Source organism: Gracilinanus agilis, chromosome 6 (assembly GCF_016433145.1).
Source record: "Gracilinanus agilis isolate LMUSP501 chromosome 6, AgileGrace, whole genome shotgun sequence".
NCBI lineage: Eukaryota > Metazoa > Chordata > Mammalia > Didelphimorphia > Didelphidae > Gracilinanus > Gracilinanus agilis.
Genome location: NC_058135.1, coordinates 222,261,808 through 222,282,171, shown reverse-complemented (window position 1 = coordinate 222,282,171; position 20,364 = coordinate 222,261,808). Strand labels below are relative to the sequence as shown.

At 34.9% G+C, this 20,364-nt stretch overlaps 1 protein-coding gene across 1 annotated transcript in view; it reads left to right on the top strand.

The window, feature by feature from the left end:
* The window catches only part of NSD2 (nuclear receptor binding SET domain protein 2), a 77,527-nt gene that overhangs the window by 46,792 nt on the left and 10,371 nt on the right, over positions 1-20,364 (top strand). The window contains exons 11-17 of the mRNA XM_044680212.1: positions 2,140-2,340; positions 3,716-3,895; positions 4,319-4,475; positions 4,629-4,834; positions 7,469-7,572; positions 9,235-9,504; positions 11,104-11,220. Coding sequence (XP_044536147.1) covers positions 2,140-2,340; positions 3,716-3,895; positions 4,319-4,475; positions 4,629-4,834; positions 7,469-7,572; positions 9,235-9,504; positions 11,104-11,220 — 1,235 coding nt within the window. The remainder of the gene's footprint in view (positions 1-2,139; positions 2,341-3,715; positions 3,896-4,318; positions 4,476-4,628; positions 4,835-7,468; positions 7,573-9,234; positions 9,505-11,103; positions 11,221-20,364) is intronic.

Below are 20,364 nucleotides of genomic sequence, written 5' to 3'. Positions count from 1 at the left end.
ATCTTATTGCAAATTGAATGATTGCTATATGTGCTCTTTACATTTCCCCTGGATTATAAATAATGTTACATTTTAAAAGATGGTTTTGTTTAAAAAGATGATGATTATTGAAGTAAAATTGAATCACACTTACTTTAACTTCAATCTTGAGTTTTTTGCAGAATAACTTACTCAGTTGTCAGTTTGAAAACTAGAATGCTAAAACGTGGTTTCTTGAGGTATATCACCTAGAAGGACATTAGAGTCTAACTCTGACTGTGCTAGAAGTATGATAGACATTATTTTAATCAGTGGGTCCTTGTTGGAAACTTCGAAATGTATCCATTAAAGGAAATAATTGTGATGACCAGAAATATCCAGAAATGTTTATCTCAGTGTGACTCACTCATTTTTACATTAAAATAGAACAAAATTATAATGTTACCAGGGAAGTTGGTAAGATTTGAGATGTATTTCATTTTGAAGATTTCAGAGAATTCTTTGGTGAAAACACTGTTAAATTTGGTGAAATCACTGTGTTGAAACCACATTAGTTTTAATTGTTCAGTTTTGGGATTTTGAATTATTATATTTCACGTTGGCTTTATTTTATCTATGAAGAAAGAGTTTGGAGAGGCCATCTGGCGTAATAGAATATCAAGTCCTGTAGCAGACATATAGTATTTGTTGTTATTCTGAGCAGATCATAGAGCTTCTTCATGCCCTATCAAAGCAAACTATTCCACGAGGGCCAGATCCAGGCCTTAGTTTGCTCATCACTGCCTTAAGCAATTCCCTAATCACTACATCTTAATGTGGTGGCATAGTGATTAAGGAATTGCTTAAGGCAGTGATGGGGCCAACTAAGGCCTGGATCCGGCCCTCGTGGAATAGTTTGCCCATCATTGCCCTATGCAGTTTTCAAAGAATGAGTTGTAGAACAGGTGCTATTCTCCATTGGTAGTGAGTAGATGTTTCTTCACCAGGTTACCAATGAGATCACATTCCCACCCCCTACCCCCAATTATTTAAAAGAAAAGGTTTGGTAAAGCAAATTATATAATAAGATTAAAAGGGAGTTAGAAAGCATTTTTACACAATTATAAATTCTAATGCTTTTTACATAAGAATCTTATTATCAGATGATACTTTTTTCCATAGCACTGTTTGTTGTTTTTTTAAACCCTTACCTTCCATTTTAGAATCAATATTGGTTCCAAGGCAGAAGAGTGATAAGGGCTAGGCAACAGGGGTCAACTTGACTTGCCCAGGGTCACACAACTAGGCCTGGCTCTCAATCTTCCTGAGCCACTCACCTGTCCCCCTTTCCATAGTACTGTTAACAGTTTTAATTACTCTCCAGTGGTTCCCAAACTTTTTTGGCCTACCTCCCCCTTTCCAGAAAAAATATTACTTAGCACCCCTGGAAATTAATTTTTAAAAAATTTTAATAGCAATTAATAGGCAAGATAAATGCACCTGTGGCCGTCTCTGCTCCCCTGGATCAATGCAGCACCCACCAGGGGCGGTAGCACTCACTTTTGGAATCACTGCTCTATACTCTTAAGAAGTATAAAATGGCATTTCTTCCAAATTATTCAATATTCATTCTTTACAAATATATATAACAATTCATAACACTTTTCTCCAAGAATCATGAAACTACATGTAAAACCCAGTGGAACTGCACATTGGCTAAGGGCAGTTGGGGGTTTGGGGAGAGGGAAAGAACATGAAACATTTAAATATGGGAAAATATTCAAAATTTTAAAAAAAGAATCACGAAACTAGATCTCTCTAAAAGTACAAAAGGCTTCTTCAGGAAGTTTTGCTTTTCCCTTCAGTGGAGGTCTTCGAGCAAATTCTGAATGGCTAAAGCCTGGAGTTATTGTAGAGTGGATCATTATTAAAGTTTGGGCTGAATTAGGTGACTTACAACTCTAATATATTATGATTGTGTGAGAAAATGAACTGCATTACATTCTTTGTTTTTCTAGCTATGTCTGTGTATTCTGACTGATACCTTGAAGAATACTTACCTATTAACAAGGCTAAATAGAATTAGTATCTAGATGTTTTACTTGAATAACTTAACTGTAACTTAATTTAACTTAATATTAATACTTCTCTACACCCAACTTTCCCTTTAATCATTATTAGGGATTCACTCGTGTTTTGTTTGTAAGGAGAAAAAAACAGAAGTGAAACGCTGTGTTGTATCCCAGTGTGGAAAATTTTACCATGAAGCATGTGTGAAAAAATACCACCTTACTGTATTTGAGAGCCGAGGATTCCGTTGTCCCCTCCACAGCTGTGTAAGCTGTCATGTAACAAATCCTTCAAATCCAAGATCATCAAAAGGTATTCTGTTGTTATTCAGTGGTTTCAGTCGTATCTGACTCTGTGTCTTCATTTGGGGGATTTCTTTTTTCTTTTTTACTTTAATTTGTGTTTTGATTTTGGGGTTTTGTTTTTATGAGTATTTTCTTACAACAGTGACCAAGATGGAAGTATGCCCTACATGATCATATATACACAACCCAGAACAAATCACTTATCATCTTCAGGAATGAGGGACAGAAGGGAGGGAGGAAGACAGTCTGGACCATATTGTGGAAAACTGTTATCAGACGTAATTGGGAAAATAAAATATCTTTGAAAAAACAAGCAAATTTCAGGCATCCTCAAGGATAAGAACCCATTTCGGGTTTTCTTAACAAAGATACTGGACTGGTTTGCCATTTCTTTCTCTAGCTCATTTTTTTATAATTGAGGAATTGAGGCAAACCGGATTGGGTGATTTGCCCAGGATCACACAGTTAGTAGGTGTCCAAGTTCAGATTGAACTTAGAAAGATGAGTTTTCCTGATAATAGCTTTGTCACTGTGCCACCTACCTGCCCTTCACAAGGTTTAGCAGCCATGTAAGATTAATTTTTCTTCAGATAATATCAGTAAATTTTTTGTTTTTATAAAAACAACACTACCGCTTTGAAAAAAATCAACCTTAAAATTGTATAATAGGGCTCTCCTAGTTTTATAGGCTTTTTCCTTTTACCTATTGAACATGCAATACTAGACACGTGCTGTTGATACCCCCTCCCAAATAAAAAAAACCTCCAAACTTTCTTTTTTCCTTATTTTGTTGTTCTCTTCATCTTAAAAGAGAGAAAACTTGTTAAACATTCTTGGATGGTGGTTCTAACATTTTAGTTGATTTCCACTAAAAGTTACTGCTGGCTTTCCTCCATTGAAACTCCCCCCCGCCCCATCTGAAGATCTTTTTTTAAAAGGAGTGTTCATATTACATTTCAGTAAATAATAATTTAAAGTTTAAAATGTTACCATGTAATTTGACACCTCTTCCTGCCTCTCATGGATTGAGTGTGTATATATATATATATATATATATATATTTAATTTGGAGCTAATAAGTTATTACTTAAACAGCCTTTATACAATTCTACTTCTACATTAGATTAAAGGTTGTATTTTTAGAGCACTAGGTCCAGCAGCTCCTTCCTGGCTTTCTGACATTTAGGTACAGACCTACAACCAGCTGGATTGGGACAGGTTTTATCACCAGAAAGCTAACACCTACCAAATGATGAATTATTTCAGCCATATGATGACCATACTCTGAGGCATGAAATGGTTGTAATTTGGATTTGGGGAGGGAATACCTACATGGTAGATCTTGAAGTATTGGTGCATTTAAACATTTGTGTACTTAATAGGGAAAATGATGCGATGTGTTCGCTGTCCAGTTGCTTATCATGGAGGAGATGGCTGTTTGGCTGCAGGGTGTTCTGTGATTGCTTCCAACAACATTGTTTGCACTAATCATTTTACTGCTCGGAAAGGAAAAAGTCATCATGCCCATGTGAATGTGAGCTGGTGCTTTGTGTGCTCAAAAGGTAAGACATTTTTTGTTTCATTTATATTTAATCTATTGTTTGGAGAGTTTTTATCATTCTACTGAAAGTAGTTTTTTAGTGCAGTCATTTTATGATTGTCACATTTTCAAAGTGCTGAAGTTTGGGGAAATGGCCTATGAGAGTCCTTTGATGGTGGATATTTGTAACATATTAACATTTTTGCAGTTGGTGGTACTATGGAAGAGAATATTTCTAACTAAAATTAGAGCAAAATGTAGTGATGTAAACCATAACACACTTTATTTAATATATCAGGATGTCAGCAATCACAGTGTCTTTTTGAATCAGAATTTCAAAGTCAAATATATGTAAAATTAATGTTGTTATATATATTATGATAATGTTAAATCAAATCCTATATTAGAGAAACAAAAACTTACCAAAATTTTCCATTTCACATAGGGGGGAGCCTATTATGCTGTGAGTCATGTCCAGCAGCATTCCATCCAGACTGTCTGAATATTGAAATGCCGGATGGCAGTTGGTATTGCAATGACTGCAGGGCTGGAAAAAAGCTTCATTTTCAAGACATCATTTGGGTCAAACTTGGAAACTACAGGTCTGTCTGATGTGTAGAAATTCATGTTGGTTGTGTCTATTTTTTTCTCTTTCAGTCTGTTTCAGTTAGATTAAATTGTGAAAAAAAAACCATTTATAAGTGTTACTACTATACATGAAAGGTTTTAAAATATATTATCTTTTTGTCATTTAGATGGTGGCCTGCAGAAGTTTGCCATCCAAAAAATGTTCCTCCAAATATTCAGAAAATGAAGCATGAGATTGGAGAATTTCCCGTGTTTTTCTTTGGGTCTAAAGATTATTACTGGACACATCAGGCACGAGTCTTTCCCTATATGGAAGGAGATCGGGGAAGCAGATATCAAGGAATTAAAGGAATTGGAAAAGTCTTCAAAAATGGTATTGAAATTTAAAATGTTTTTTAGTTTTTTCTAAAATGTCTTATGTTCACTCCATTGACAGTCATCTATCTTTCCTTTTTTCTTTGAAACCATACAGAGAAAGGAGGAAATAGAGTGAGCATGTTGAATTGCATTTTAAGACATAAAAGAAACTAAATTGTTTGCAAATACCATGTTGAGATTAAAAAGGCATTAGTGTGATGCTTTTTTAGTACTAGAGTAAAATAGTTTGTAAAAAGCTATGTCCTTTGGTGCTCCATAGTATACATGATCAAGATGATCATTTTGGGGGGGGGGGTGAGGAGGTCAATATGGTACATTTTTATGTTAGTCTGATTTTACTCCAAAGGGAAAAAAAAAGTGACTATTGACATCATATTGTTTTATATAGCTGTACCTACTACCAACACAGTCTTTTGCTTTTCGTTTTGTGTGGTCTGAAGTCCTCCTTAAAAGAAGCTTTGGCACCAAATTGGATATGAGAGGCAAGAGATAGTAAGGAGTTCAGTATGACACCTAGATCACAGGCCTCTGGGTAACCAAAAGTATAGTAGGAAGAAGGTGATACCCTGAACAATGATAGGGAAGTTTTGAGGGGAAAATAATGAGTTCTGTTTTGAACATGTTGAGTTTAAGATGTCTACAGGACATCGAGTTCAAGATGTCTAGCAGGCAATGGAGATGAGCAGAAAAAGGTTAGGACCAGATTAGTAGAATTATCAGCATAAACATACATGATAATTGAATCCATGGGAGCTGATTGAGATTTTCAAGTGAAGAATAGTATAGGAGGAGAAGGAAAGAGGGTATAGGGCAGAGCTTTGTGGGACACACATGGTTAGTGAACATAACGTAAATGAAAATCCAGCAGAAGAGATTGGGAAAGAATAGGCATATAGGTAGAAGGATAGTCAGGAAACAACTCTAACTCTCCCTCACACCTATCAGATTGATTATTATGATAGAAAAGGAAAGTAATAAATGCTGGAGGGTATTGGCATAATTGGGATATTAATGCACTACTGGTGGAGTTGTGATGTGATGCAACCATTCTGGAGTGCAATTTGGAACTGTGCCCAAAGGGCTTTAAAATCATGCATACTCTTTTGATCTACTACTAGGTCTATATCCCAGTGAGATTTTAAAAAGAGGTGGAAAGGGTCTGTTTGTGCAAAAATATAGCAACTCCTTTTGTGGTGGCAAAGAATTGGAAACTGAGGGAATATCCATCAATTTGGGGAATGACTGGACAGATGGTGATACATGTTGGTGATGAAATATTACTGTGCTATAAAGAATGATGATAAGGATGATTTAAGAAAAACCAGGAAAGACCAATGTGAACTGATTCAAAGTTAAGTGAACAGAAACAGAATGTTGTACAAAGAGCAATATTATATAATGAATATATTCGAATGACTTAGCTATTGTTGGCAATACAGTGATCCAAGAAAGTCCTAAAGGATTCATGAATGAGAAATGCCATCTGCCCCCAGAGAAAGAACTGATGGAGTCTGCATGCAGACTTAGATATAGTATATTCCACTTTATTTCTTTACTCTTCTTTTGTTTGTTCAAATTTTCTTTCACCAAATGACTAATATGGAAAGATGTTTTACACTATTAAACATGTAACATCTGTACCAGATAGCATGTCCTCTCAAGGAAGGAGGAGGACAAGAAAGGGAAAGTAAGAACTTGGCTCAAACTTGGAAAAAAAACACAACGGTTAAACATTTGTTTTTTCATCTATTGAGGGAAAAATAAAATATTGTTTAAAATATTTAAGAGTTTAAATAAATTAATGATACTTAAATATAAAATTGAGATGAAAATATATTTCCAATAATATATACTTCCTGTATACCAACTTATACAAAGTTTGAAACTGGTAAACAATTTATATTGAGAGTAAATTATAAATTTTTAAAAAAATATTTTTATTGATTTTTTTTTTGTTTTTACAACACCTACCTTTCCCCCAGGATTAATTCCCTTCCCTGATCCCAGAGAGATCTTATAACAAAAGTTTTTTTTTTTAAAGAAGGAGGGAAAAAATTCAGCAAAATAATTGAACATGTTGAAAACATCTGAAATTTTATGCTGTCCTTTTATAACCATGTTTTCTATCATTGCAAAGAAATAGGAATTGTCTTCTCATCTCTCTTCTTTTGGTCCAAACTTGATCTTTATAATTTTGCAACATTTAGTTTTAGTTTTAGTTTTCTTACCATTTAACATTGTTGTCAGTGTGTGTACATTATTTTTTGTTTTGTGTTGGGTTTCTTTTTTTCCCTCTATTTACTTCATTTCTATAAAAGCATGCTTCTTTGTATTTATCATTTTCATCTTTTCTTAGAGCAAACATTCCATTACATTCATATGCTGTAGTTGGTCAAGCTATTCCTTGGCTCTGCTTTGTTTCCACTTCTTTGCCAGCACAAAAAAAAAGATTGCTGAAAATATTTTAACGTATACAAAAACCATAAATTCTTTGTGCCTTTTTTCATTTTGTAAAATAAGCCAATAGTTTCAGTTATTTTAGTCCAAGAGAAGCTATAAGAAATATAAAAAGGGGGGTTGACCTTTTCTATCAACTAGATTTCTTACTGTTATTTCATTGACTTTTTAGCACTGCAAGAAGCTGAAGCTCGTTTTCGAGAAATAAAGCTTCAGCGGGAAGCTAGGGAAACCCAGGAAAATGAACGTAAACCTCCACCTTACAAACACATTAAGGTGAGACTTTTATATATAAATCTTCGAAGAAATAATTAGAGCTTTTGAACTCAACATTGATAAATTTGATAAGTTAGGTATTAGTACACTTGTTAAGTACATGTACAAATAGATATGAACTCAAGAATGGGCATTTCATGAAATGGGCAAGAACACATTTATTATGGTGTCATCATCTTCAATAAATATTGATATGTATTGGAAGATATTGGACTAGGCCCTTTGGAGAGATTCATAGAGGTTTAAATCCCGGTTTTAACTTTAAGGACTTGAGAGTCAAGGGAAATAAAATGTAAATTAACTTCAATACCAAGTAGTATGCAAAGAATGCAATATGAATAGCACAGGTAATAATTTTCTTTTAGAAATTTATTAAAAGATCATTCAGATAAAAATAAAACTGTATAATTTTATAATTATGTGTGCAAGAATATCCCTTGTAGGACTGTTTTTGCAAAGAATGCAATGGGTTTTCTCATCGTACTTGCCATGGTTAGGTAGAATTTCAAGAAATAGAGGGATGAACAAAAAAGCATTTCAAGCAAATAGTCATGAAATGCACAGTTAAACTCATGGGGGAAATGCAAGGTATGCTTTTGAGGGAAGTGAGAAGATAATTCAGTAGAGGACCATAATGGGAGCTAAATTATAGAAAGAAGTATATTGCAGTCAGATTGTGGAGGACCTGGTTTTTGAGCCTGATGTCTGGCATAGTGAAAGTGGTGTTGGCTTTGTGTACTTTCAATCATACGAGTTTCAGATGGAAGACAAGTTATAAAATATTGAATGTAAGAAAAAACAACAACCCTGAATTAGTGGATAGTTAATTGAATTTAACTAATTGAATAGTTTTGTTTAGCACCAATTATGATGCAAAAATGAATGTAAAATATTACTTCCTATTCTCAAATAGCTTATGATACTAAAATCACAGTGAGTCTAGGTATCAGGATCAGAAAGAGCAGAGAGCAATCTTTGCTCCTTTATTGTTTATTTTCAGTTTCAGTGGCCCATTGACAGGAGTTAGACCTGGATACTTTGTCTTCCTGTCACTTTTCCATACTACTGATACAGTCTTTGTTTTGTAGCATCTGTGATCCCTTTGAAATAAGTAAATATGCACAGATACATGTATGATATGTTATACACACATATCCATGTGTAGATACATACCCACACTCTATAAGCATCTACTCTGATTTTTATTAAAGAAGAATCCATCAAGGCTCTTTCCCCTTATATTTGATGTCATATCTTTAGATCCTTTTTGCTACCATCTGTTATATCATAGAGGTAAGCATGCATTTGAAGATATTAGAAAAATTGTTTATTGAACTCTTTTTCATCAAGTTTTTGGTTTTTCCTCTACTTGTCTGCTCTATTGCTTTCCCTAGACTGTTATTAACTGACTTCTAAAAACTTTGAAATTACTCATCTACTCTATTGTTGATAAACTGTCATGCTGTAATGATTGATGTGTCCAGGGTCCTGTTTTTTAGTCTCAGAAGAGAAAGCAAATAATTAACTTTAATAAACGGTTAGCTAGATTTCTCATTCAAGTGTAACTTAAAAGACCTGAGAGTTCATTTCACTGAGAGTGATAGCAAATGAAGGATTCAGGTGTCCTGCCCTTCTTTAAAGTAGTTTAATTTCTATATTCAGGTGAATAAACCTTGTGGAAAAGTTCAGATATATACAGCTGATATTTCTGAAATTCCCAAATGCAACTGCAAGCCTACAGATGAAAATCCTTGTGGTTTTGACTCGGAGTGTTTAAATCGGATGTTAATGTATGAGTGCCACCCTCAAGTTTGTCCAGCAGGAGAGCAGTGCCAAAACCAGTGCTTTACCAAACGTCAGTACCCAGAGACAAAGATCATCAAAACCGATGGCAAAGGCTGGGGCCTGGTTGCCAAGAGGGATATCAAAAAGGTATGTAATTTTTTTTATGTATAAGAGAATCAGAAAAGAATGATTTTTCAAAACTTCATTTAAAATGATCATTTTATTTAAAATTGGTAAACTTCATGAAATAAGATTAAACTACTTACCTTTAAAGTTTCTGTTCTGAAGCAAAAGGGATAGTGTTTGATGTTATGGGAAAGGAAATCTTACTCAAAAAGACAGCCCTGCTCTTTTGAAGAAGCCAGTGGTTATGAAGAATTGTGCTTTTGAAAGGGATAGAATGGAAAAGATTGCTACTTTATTTTTATATAACCCCAGTATTAGGATTCATATAATAACTTTAAATTCTTCTTTATTTTACCACTTCAAGAATGTGTGTATAAATGTTTTTTAATGGCCTATTTGTCTTTGTTGCTGTGATTCCAGATTCTGAAAAAGTCTTCTAGTATAGATGAAGGAATTGATCTTTAGTTTAACAACTAGTAAATGAATATCCAGTCTGAACTTAATGATAGATTAAATAGCAGTCTTGTTTTTGTAATGCTAATTAATTGAACATGTGCAGTAAAATTCTTTCCTTCTATTTCATTTGGGCCATTTTTCTGCATTATTTGACAGACTGTATTTAAAAAAAATTTCCCCATAGGAGATATAATGGTCATATATTTAAAAAATAATTCTAAATACAGTTTTAAAAAACCATTTTTTCCAATTTTCTTAATATCGAATCTGCTTCTGAATGTTTAGGGGTAGCAAAGGCAATATCAACAAATATTCTGAATGGTTGTGATGATACATTATGTTGTATAAATATAGAGGGCTGGCTAATAGGAGGACTAGCGTTCAATTCCTGCTTTTGACCCTCATCAATTCACTTCTCAATTCCCCATTAATTCTCTAAGACTATCTAAACAATTTCAGTTTTCATTGATAAGAGAGTGTTCTCCATTAGAGTTCTTTATACCAGTAAAGTTGCAAGTTTAGTGTTATTGATTTTATCAAAAATGATCTCTAGAGAGATTGCTGTGGAGTCTCTCAAATTTCCTAAAACTTAGAGAAGTTATTTGGTCTGGGAGGGAGAGAGTTGAAAGGCAGATTGCATAAAAGTTGTTTGTGACTCAGAAGTCTCTGGTAACTTTCTGTTTTTATCCTGTTTTACTGAACAGAAGTGCGAGAAAGTTATCTTACAAAGGTGACAATAGCTTAGAGAAGTGGCTTGGATTAGATAGAACCCTTTAAAACCAAAATGGCAATTGAGGAAACTTAAAACACATCCTTTGCAATCCATCCCCATTTCAACTCTTCATTCTTAGGATCAGGCAATTTCTGCACTTGTCTGGTAGTATAAGAAATATTTAAGCCTATGATCTGAGACATGGCAGTGGTTATGCTTTAACCAAGTGTCATGTAGAGAAAGATCACTGAACTCATATGTCTCCTAAACCCTTGGCCTTCTGTGACCCATTTAAGGAGAATTGGCTCACAAGTATACCTTTTGATCAGTTCTTCAATATTCAAAGGAGACCCTGTTTCTGTCCTAATTGGTATTGATGTAGGATATAAGATATTTTCTTTGAACTGTGTGTGGTATATTATTTATTATAGCTGCATTCTTCTAACCTACAGGGAGAGTTTGTGAATGAGTATGTTGGTGAATTAATTGATGAAGAAGAATGTATGGCAAGAATCAAGTATGCACATGAAAATGACATCACACATTTCTATATGCTTACTATTGATAAGGTAAATGCTTTGTACCAATATGGTATTTTTTTAAAAAACTGGTTAAGCAACTGTAAACAATACTATTCTTTTATAAAATTGTAGCCTCTCTTCCTTTTTTACATTCCTTAAGGGTAAAGGAACTTTTAATCTTAAGGTAACTAGGTGGCATAATGGACCGAGGTCTTAGCCTGGAATCAGGACCTGAGTTCTAATTCATTCTTTTCTTTTTAAAAAATTCTTACTTTCCATCTTCAAATCAAAACTAAGTATTTGTTCCAAGGCAGAAGAGTGGTAAGACCTTGGCAAAGGGAGTTTAGTGGCCTGCCCAGGGTCACATAGCTAGGAAGTGTTTGAGGCCAGATTTGGACCCAAGACTTCTAGTCTCCAGGCCTGGCTCTCTATCCACTGAGCCATGTAGCTGCCCCATAGTTTTATTCTATTAATATATTTCTTTGATTTTTTTATTCTAAAGTGACTAGTGCAATCCAGTAGCATAAATAAGAGGCGTAAATAAGCCAGCAGCATTAAATAAGCAATTTTTAAAAATGCTTCTCTTTTGAAGCAGAACATTTCATCAGCTCCCATTCAACCCAACAAATATTTGTTAAGCATATACTGTGTCCAAAGTGCTATAGATAGACAAAATGAAACTATCCCTAATAGAAAGAGCTTACATTCTTCCATTCTTTCAAGAAGGATAATGCCTTCTTTAATGATTAAGAGATTGAGATAGGTTAATAATGCAGGTGTAAGAAGAAGGGAGGAGATGTGTAATTTGCAAAGCTTTGGAAACATCAGTAGGAAGTAACCAGTGACTTATCAGTGTTTATACCAGGACACCCCCAGTCTGTGGCATTGAGGTCCATAGTAAGCTAGCCTCAGATGCCAGAGTGTGCCCTGACAATCCTATTTTCCAAGGGGGCCTATCCCCAGGAGGCAGAGGTCAGCACAGGAAACCAGATGACTAAACAGGGTGAAACATCGAACCTAAAAGACCTACAGGGAGCAGTCAGTGCCTGAGCCTTGCACAAAGCTGCAGTTTGGGACCCTAACACTGACAAGATGAGTAACCTAAAGAGCATAACAAGCCAGAACAACAAATTTTTGCAGACCTAGAGATCTTCCAAAAAGAAGTGATAAATGTAACAACTTTTAGGCAGTCTGATAATAAAACAATGGATTTTCTACAAGAACTGCATGAACACCTAGAAGAAATGAAGAGATAATCAAATCAAAGCTCTGAAGGCAAGAATTAAGAAAGTAAATAGCTTGGAAAATAAAATGATAAACCTTGCCCAAGAAATGGACTCCCTAAAAACTAGACTAGACCAAGCAAATAATTACTCAATGAGACAGCAAAATAGTAAAAACAAAATCAAAATATTGAAAAAATAGAAGAAAACATAAGATATCTGATGTCAGAAACAATTGAACCAAAAAATAGACCAAAGAAAGATACTTTAGGAATCTGTCAGACTGCAAACCATGATTTAAAAAAAATAATCATGGACATTATAATTCATGCAAATATAAATGAAAATTATCCAGACTAGAAGGTAAAGTGAAGATAGGAAGAATCTACCAATTACCTCCAGAAGGAAACTCCAAAAGAAACCAGCCCAGGAATGTTTTAGCCCAAGGGTCGGCAACATATGGCTCTTTCTGCAGGAGTCATAAAGTCAATTTTTTTTCAGGCACTGTTACAGGAGCCGCACTGTGAGCACTGTACGGCTCTCATGAAATTACATTTTAAAAAATGTGGCGTTTATGGCTCTCACGGCCAAAAAGGTTGCCGACCCCTGTTATAGCCACAACTCAAAGCTCACATCAAAGAAAAAGTACCATAAACATCTAGGAAGAAGCCTTTCAGTAACTAGAATCACCAAAAAAAAGTGTCAGCTTTTACCACTAAAGAAGAAGAAATATTGAAATGCAATATTCTAAAAGACAAAAGAAGTAGTTTTGCAACCAAGAACAATTTACCCTTTAAAGTTGAGATTTTTGCAGTGTGTATGCAGGGGTAGAGGTAGGGTGGAAAAAACAGACCCTTGATGAATCAGAAGAGAACTTTAAAGTATTTCTGATCAGTAGACCAGAGCTGAGTAGGACTTTTAAAATAAAAATACAAGCGTCTAGAGGAATTTAATATGGTGGACCTATTTGAGAATTTGGATCTTCCTGATGATACAGTGCTAATATGCTAATTTGGAGAAAAGAAACACCTATCCTTTAAATAATATTAAGGAAGTTAAATGAGAAAAACAGTGGTCCTTGGGTGGGAAGGGGGGAAGGGTAGTGGAATAATGGTTCTATTCTGAGAGTTCTAAGAAAGAAAGTGAAAAAGAATAAACTAATTTTGAAAGGAGGGCAAAGGTGAAGTTGGATGCTATTTCTCATGATTGGGATTATCGCTATTCCTCATGAGAAGGATATATACATATGAAAGAAGAGGTGGGAAGAATAGGCATTAGAATAACTTATCTGAAATTGACACCAAAGTTTGGTGTAGAACTATTTCAGAGCTATAGGGAAATAAGCAGAAATGGGGGGGAGGAAATGAGACACTTAAAAAAGGATAAAAATAGAAAAGGAGTACATAAAACTAATTTCTTTATCCTAAAGAAGAGGAATAAGTAAAGAAAAGTAAAAAATCTGAATCTAAGGAGATGCCTTAGCTTGACAGTTGGAGAGTGACTGAACAAATGTGGTACATAAATGCAATGGAATATTATTATTCCATTAAAAATGACAAAATAGATTATTTAAGAGAATCCCAGGTAGTACACATTTACATAAAGTGAAAACTAGGATGGCAAAGCTGTAATAAAAAGTAACTTTAAAAGCTATCGGTGCAATCCTCAAACATGTCTGTAGATGGCCAGTCGTGGTGAAGCAGAGAAGTGATGGATATGAGGTACAACAAGAAACAGGCTAGACATTTCTGGCCACTTTGGACTAATTTTGTTTGACTATACTTATGTGTTATAAGGTTTCCTTTTTATTTTATTTTAAATTTTGGGTAGGGGAGAGATTAGCAAGAATGATGACAAAAAAGAGGGCCACTAAAATATTTTTCAAAAAGAAGAGGCAAACAGACAAGCATGACCATTTTGAAAGTAGCATGTAGACTATATATATATATATACACATATATATCAAATATTATGAAATAGATTCATGGTTCCATTAAGGATTTCCTTTTTATATTCTAATATGTGTATAGACATACTTCCCTTAAAGAAAATCTATAGCTTGCTTATTTTTTAAAATTTAGAATATTTTCCCATGGTTACATGATTCATGTTCTTTCCCTCTCCCCAACCCCCCCTTTAAATCCCCATAGCCGATGCGCAGTTCCACTGTGTTTTACATGTATCATTGATCAAGACCCATTTCCATATTATTGATAGTTGCACTGGGGTGATTGTTTAGCATCTACATCCCCAATATTATTCCCATCAACTCATGTGTTCAAGCAGTTGTTTTTCTTCTGTGTTTCCACTCCCACAGTTCTTCCTCTGAATGTGGCTAGTTTTCTTTCTCATAAGTCCCTCAGCCTTGCTCAGGATCCTTGCATTGCTGCTAGTAGAGAAGTCCATTACATTCAATTTTACCACAGTATATCAGTCTCTGTGTACAATGTTCTCCTGGATCTGCTACTTTTGCTCTGCATCTATTCCTGGAGGTCATTCCAGTTCACATGGAATTCCTCCAGTTCATATTCCTTTGAGCACAATTGTATTCCATCACCAACAGATACCACAATTTATTTAGCCATTCCCCAATTGAAGGACATTCCCTCATTTTCCAATTTTTTGCCAACACAAAGAGCACGACATAGCTTGCTTATTTAAAAGAGTTAAAAGAGTTGGTGGTGAAGAGGTCTCTATCTAAACATAGGCTGTTTTTAGAGAAAAATAAACCAAGGTATAAAGCCCTAACTTTAGAGAGTTCCTTACCCATGACATACTGGTTTGTATGTGTCTTCCTCTTTAGAATGGGAGCTCCATGTTGGCAATGATTGTCACTTAGTTCAATACGGAGTACATAGTAATCAATGAATAAATGCTTGTCAACTGACTAGTCAATCTAACAAGACTCACTGCATTATTCCATGATGGGTCTCAAGGGCAATTGTCCTGTCTCAAGTTCTTAACAATAATTTATAATTATCATACTATGAATTTTCATGCATTAAGTGAATCTTCAGTCTCTGGGAAGCCAGCATCAATATTGCTGAGACCAACCATCAACAAATCCTAGCAGTGTAATATGTATTAGGGTGCATATTAGAGTCAGTGGCAGGATGGATTGTAACAAGAAAGGTAAGACATGATCTATACACTCTAAAACAGTAGCGTCTAAGTGAAGAAACTCAGTAATAGGAAATGACTAAAGCAAATTGACTATTCCTCTAAGCCTCATCTAAAGTTTGTATTATTAAAGAACATATCAATATAACATAGGATATGACTGCTAAAGGAAGGAATAGTGGAAAGAAATAATTAAAAAGGTAAGTTATTTAGTTGATGTAGGTATTTTTTCCATTTATCTATATCATAGCCCCCTTATTGTTTAGGTAGTCTTTGAGGGGTTCTCTATGTGAAAAATTCTTTACCCTAATGCCATACTGTTGATAAAGTTTCCAAACTTATCCTTAGATGATTGGCCTTCAGTCAGAGAACAGATTATAAAGTATAACTTCAAAGTCTTCCTTGCTTAGTAAGATATGCCAGAGCTTACAAATTTAGCTGGCATAGATTTCAGGAGCCCAAGGTCACCTCCACACTTCTGGAGCATGAGTTTAGTGGAGATCACTAGAAACAAGCTAAAATCAACCCCCGACATTAATATATACAGAAGACAGTTGTTAGGTTTTAATTTCTCATTTTTGAGCCAGTGTTATTTTATTTCCATCTTCCCCCACAAATATTTCCAAGATTGAGGCATAGAAGAAAAAAAGGAAGATGGAGAAAAATGCATAAATTTATAGAAATAGCTTAGAAGAAAAAATTCATTTGATTGAGTAAGGAAGAAGTATGCATAAAAAAAGAGAAATGGATAAATATATAAAAGAAAACATCTCCAAACTATAGGATATAGTTAACTAAATGGTAGCAGCTGAGAAGAGAGAGGCAGAGCCTGTCTATATAGATTAACTTTAGACTAGCATAAATACTACTAACCTTGGAAATAAAGTACTGGTTTTCATAGGGAAAGGGGATGAAAACAGAAAGCAGAAAGTCACATTAGCGATCATCATTTTTAACATGAATAGATTAAACCAACAAAACTTTTAAGAGAGAACTGGATTGGAACACAAGATAGGATCAATTTACCAAGCAGGGGTTTGCAATTAGACATATCAGATCAGAAAAAAAGCAAAAATAAAAATTCACAATATCAATGGAAATAAACAAGGAAACTATTTGTATTACTTTTTAAAACCCTTACCTTCTGTCTTAGAATCAATACTGTATATTGGTTCTGTTATAGATGAAAATAAAATTTTTAAATGTAATATTAATAAAAATATTGTGGTCGCCATTACAAAATCAACTCTGTTAGTAGCGCTTAACAACATAATTTTAATAAAAATGGAGATATATGAGAAAAGGAAATGAAGAGGGGACAGAAATCTCACCTATCTAGAAAAATACCAAAGCTGAAATCTCAAGTCCACCAAGCTGCTTAGCCCACACAAGCCCTCCAGTGTGTGATAATGAAATTAAATCTGCCCTGCCAATCCTTAATCTAATCACCAAAGGTGAGAACATCCCCACTTAGTTCACAAGTTGGGAGGTCTGTGACCCACGTGTGCTAGAGTGAGTGATGAATCAAAATTTACTGACCACCTCCTGGGCAGTCCTAAGAAAAGCTTCTGTTGTGGTTGGACACATAAACTAAGAGGAAAGCACAGGAAGTAACGCAAAAGAAGCCCCTTTAAAAGAGAGTGCAGTTCAGTTAGTTCAAGTCTCTTTGGCCTGGAGGAACTATGGCTAGGACCTTGGACTCCGCTATTTGGCCTGGAATTGGACCTGAAGAAGCTCTGGCTAGGACCTTGAACTTGGTGAAACTGTTCTTAAATCTTTCCCATAGAAATACACGTGGCGAGTTAAGAAGGCTGACTACTTTAGCCTCCCTGGAGGTACCAGCCTCCCAGAGGCTCCCTTGATTGGGAGAAGCCCTCATGGCTAAACTCCTTGTTAATTGACTTTTAGGCTCTCCGGCTGGGACCTCTGAAGCCCTGCCAGAGTAAAGCCAGGGATTGGGTACATAGTCTAGTTCTTTAAGTTAGATCTCTTACTCTACCCTCTTCTCATCTCTCTACTTCCACTCTCTCTTATATTTTGTAAATAAATTACTAAAGTCATTTTGGAATTGATTTTTATTCAATTCTTGGTGACCACACCTTTAAATGTTAATATCCAACCAAAAAAAAAACCCTTTTCCCCTCTTACAAGTGGAGAGAGAGAGAGCAAGAGAGAGAGCACTCCACCCCACATCTTTTATCTTAAATCTCTCAATGTACACATACAAAAAATGGGGTGTGGGGTAGGACAAACTTAGGAAGTGGGTTCTATCATTATAGTTCCAAGGCAGAAGAGCAGTAAATGCTAGACAATGGGACAGTTGTTAAGGGACTTGCCCAAACAGCTAGGAAGTTTCTGAGGCCATATTCAAGCCTAGGAACTCTCCTTTGTAGGCCTGGTTCTCAATTTACTAAGCCACCTAGTTGCCCTGAAACTACTATTCTTAAAGAAACTACATTATAATGGACGAATGTCAGTAACAAACATCTGTAACAAATGGCATAGTATTTAGTCTTTTTTAATTTATTTAATTTATTTTTATTTTTATTTTTTTTGCTTTTCAGCATTGTTGAGCAAACCTAACACCAATGAACAAAAGGGAAAATATAGAACTAAATAAAGCTATTAGAAAATTTATAGAGAAAGACTTTCGGTATTTTCTGAATAGAACATTAAAAATAAACATTTTTAGTGCCACATATTATCTTTATACTATATATACTTTGTCCTAAATAATACTAAACACATACTTTAAAAACCATATGCAATAAAAATTGTAATAAATGCAGAGAACAAGCAAATGACCCAGATCAAAGACTTAATAGACATTCTGAACAATGACTGGGTTAAAAAAAAAACATAGAAACTATTAATAAATAATAACTGTGAAAGTCTATGGTAATGATAACAAAGTTTCTGGAATGTAGTAAAAGCAGTCCTCAAAGGAAAAAATTCTATCCTTGAAAACACGTTAATATAGTAGAAAAAGAGGGGCTAATCAATAGAGAATGAAATTTGACAATTTAAATCAGTGGTTCCCAGACTTTTTTGGCCTACCGCCCCCTTTCCAGAAAAAAAATATTACTTAGCCCCCTAGAAATTATTATTTTTTTCATTTTAATAGCAATTAATAGGCAAGATAAATGCACCTATGGCCATCACCGCTCTCCTGGATCACTGCAGCACCCACCAGGGGGCGGTAGCGCCCACTTTGGGAATCACTGATTTAAATCAACAAAGTACCAAAGTGGGAATTTTTTTTTTAACCCTTGCCTTCTGACCTGAAGGCAATACTGTGTATTGGCTCCAAGGCAGAAGAGTGGTAAGGGTAGGCAATGGGGATCAAGTGACTTACCCAGGGTCACACAGCTGGGAAGTGTCTGAGGCCAGATTTGAACCTAGGACCTCCTGTCTCTAGGCCTAGTTCTCAATCCACTGAGCTATCCAGCTATCCCCTAAAGTGGGAATTTTGAAAATAGATAAATTGGAAAATAGAAATTATAAAAGCAAAAGCTGACCTCTGAAAAGGTAGAGAAAATGAAATTAATACTATAAAGTTTTTTAAATTATCAGAACCAGTTATATGCCAGCAAATCTGAGAATTTAAAGGAAATTAGAAGATTCTTTCCAAAAAAATATATACTATCGTTAAATTACAGAATACCAAGTAAGGAGCTTAATTCAACTGCAAGGAAATTGAACTAGTTTCAGAGGAACCTGGAAAGAGTGGATTTTCAAAAGAATTCTACCAAACTTTTAAAAATAATATCTCTAGGGGCCAGCTGGGTAGCTCAGTGGATTGAGAGTCCGACCAAGAGATGGGAGGTTCTAGCAAATCTAACCTCAGATACTTGCTAGCTATGTGACCCTGGGCAAGTCACTTGACCCCCATTGCCTAGCCCTTATCACTCTTCTGCTTTGGAGCCAATGCATAGTATTTATTCTATGATGGAAGGTAAAGGTTTTTAAAAAACTAGTCTCTCTATTAAACAAATTTTTCTTAGAAATCAATAATTCCTTTTATAAGACTGATAGTTTTACTAATTAACTAGGGAGGGATAAAACAAAAAAAAAGAATATGTAGCCCAGTATTATTATATAATACTCATTTTAAACATTTAAATATTATCCAGGCAAATAGAATTAAATTTTTTTTAAATTTATAATTAGAATGGCTCAGATTAGAAAAAATCAACAATGGTTTTCTAGTCTTAGCACAGTGCCTCTTGGTACATGGTGTGGGTTTAATAAAATGCTCGTTGCTTACTTTTTCATTCAGTTATTTCAGTTGTGTCTGACTCATTGTGACCCATTTGAGGTTTTCTTGGAGTGATATTGGAGTGGTTGGTCATTTCCTTCTCCACCTCATTTTATATATGAGAAATGGAGACAAACAGGGTCAAGTGATTTTCCTAGGGTTCACATAACTACTAACTGAATCTAGATCGGAACTAACTCAGGTCTTCCTCCTTCTAGGCCTAGTTATCAACTGTGTCACCTAGCTGCCCTTTGATGTTTACTTGCTAGCCAGTTAATTGTATTAGTTAATAAGAAGTGTTTAGTAAGTACCTGCTGTGTGCTAGTCATTGTGCTAACCATAGAGAGAATCAAGGCAAAAAGAAAGTATGCTCTCAAGGGGCTCACAGTCTAATGGAGGAGACAAGTCCAGCAACTATGTATACAGGAAAAATCAGAGATGATCAGTAAAGGGAAGATACAAAAGAGATCAGGAATGTCTTTTAGAAATAAAGTCAATAAACATTAAGTACCTACTGTGTGCTACACACTAGGGAAGGAAAGGCAAAGAGCTAGATTAAATGGAGAAGACAATTGCATATGAATAGTCTAT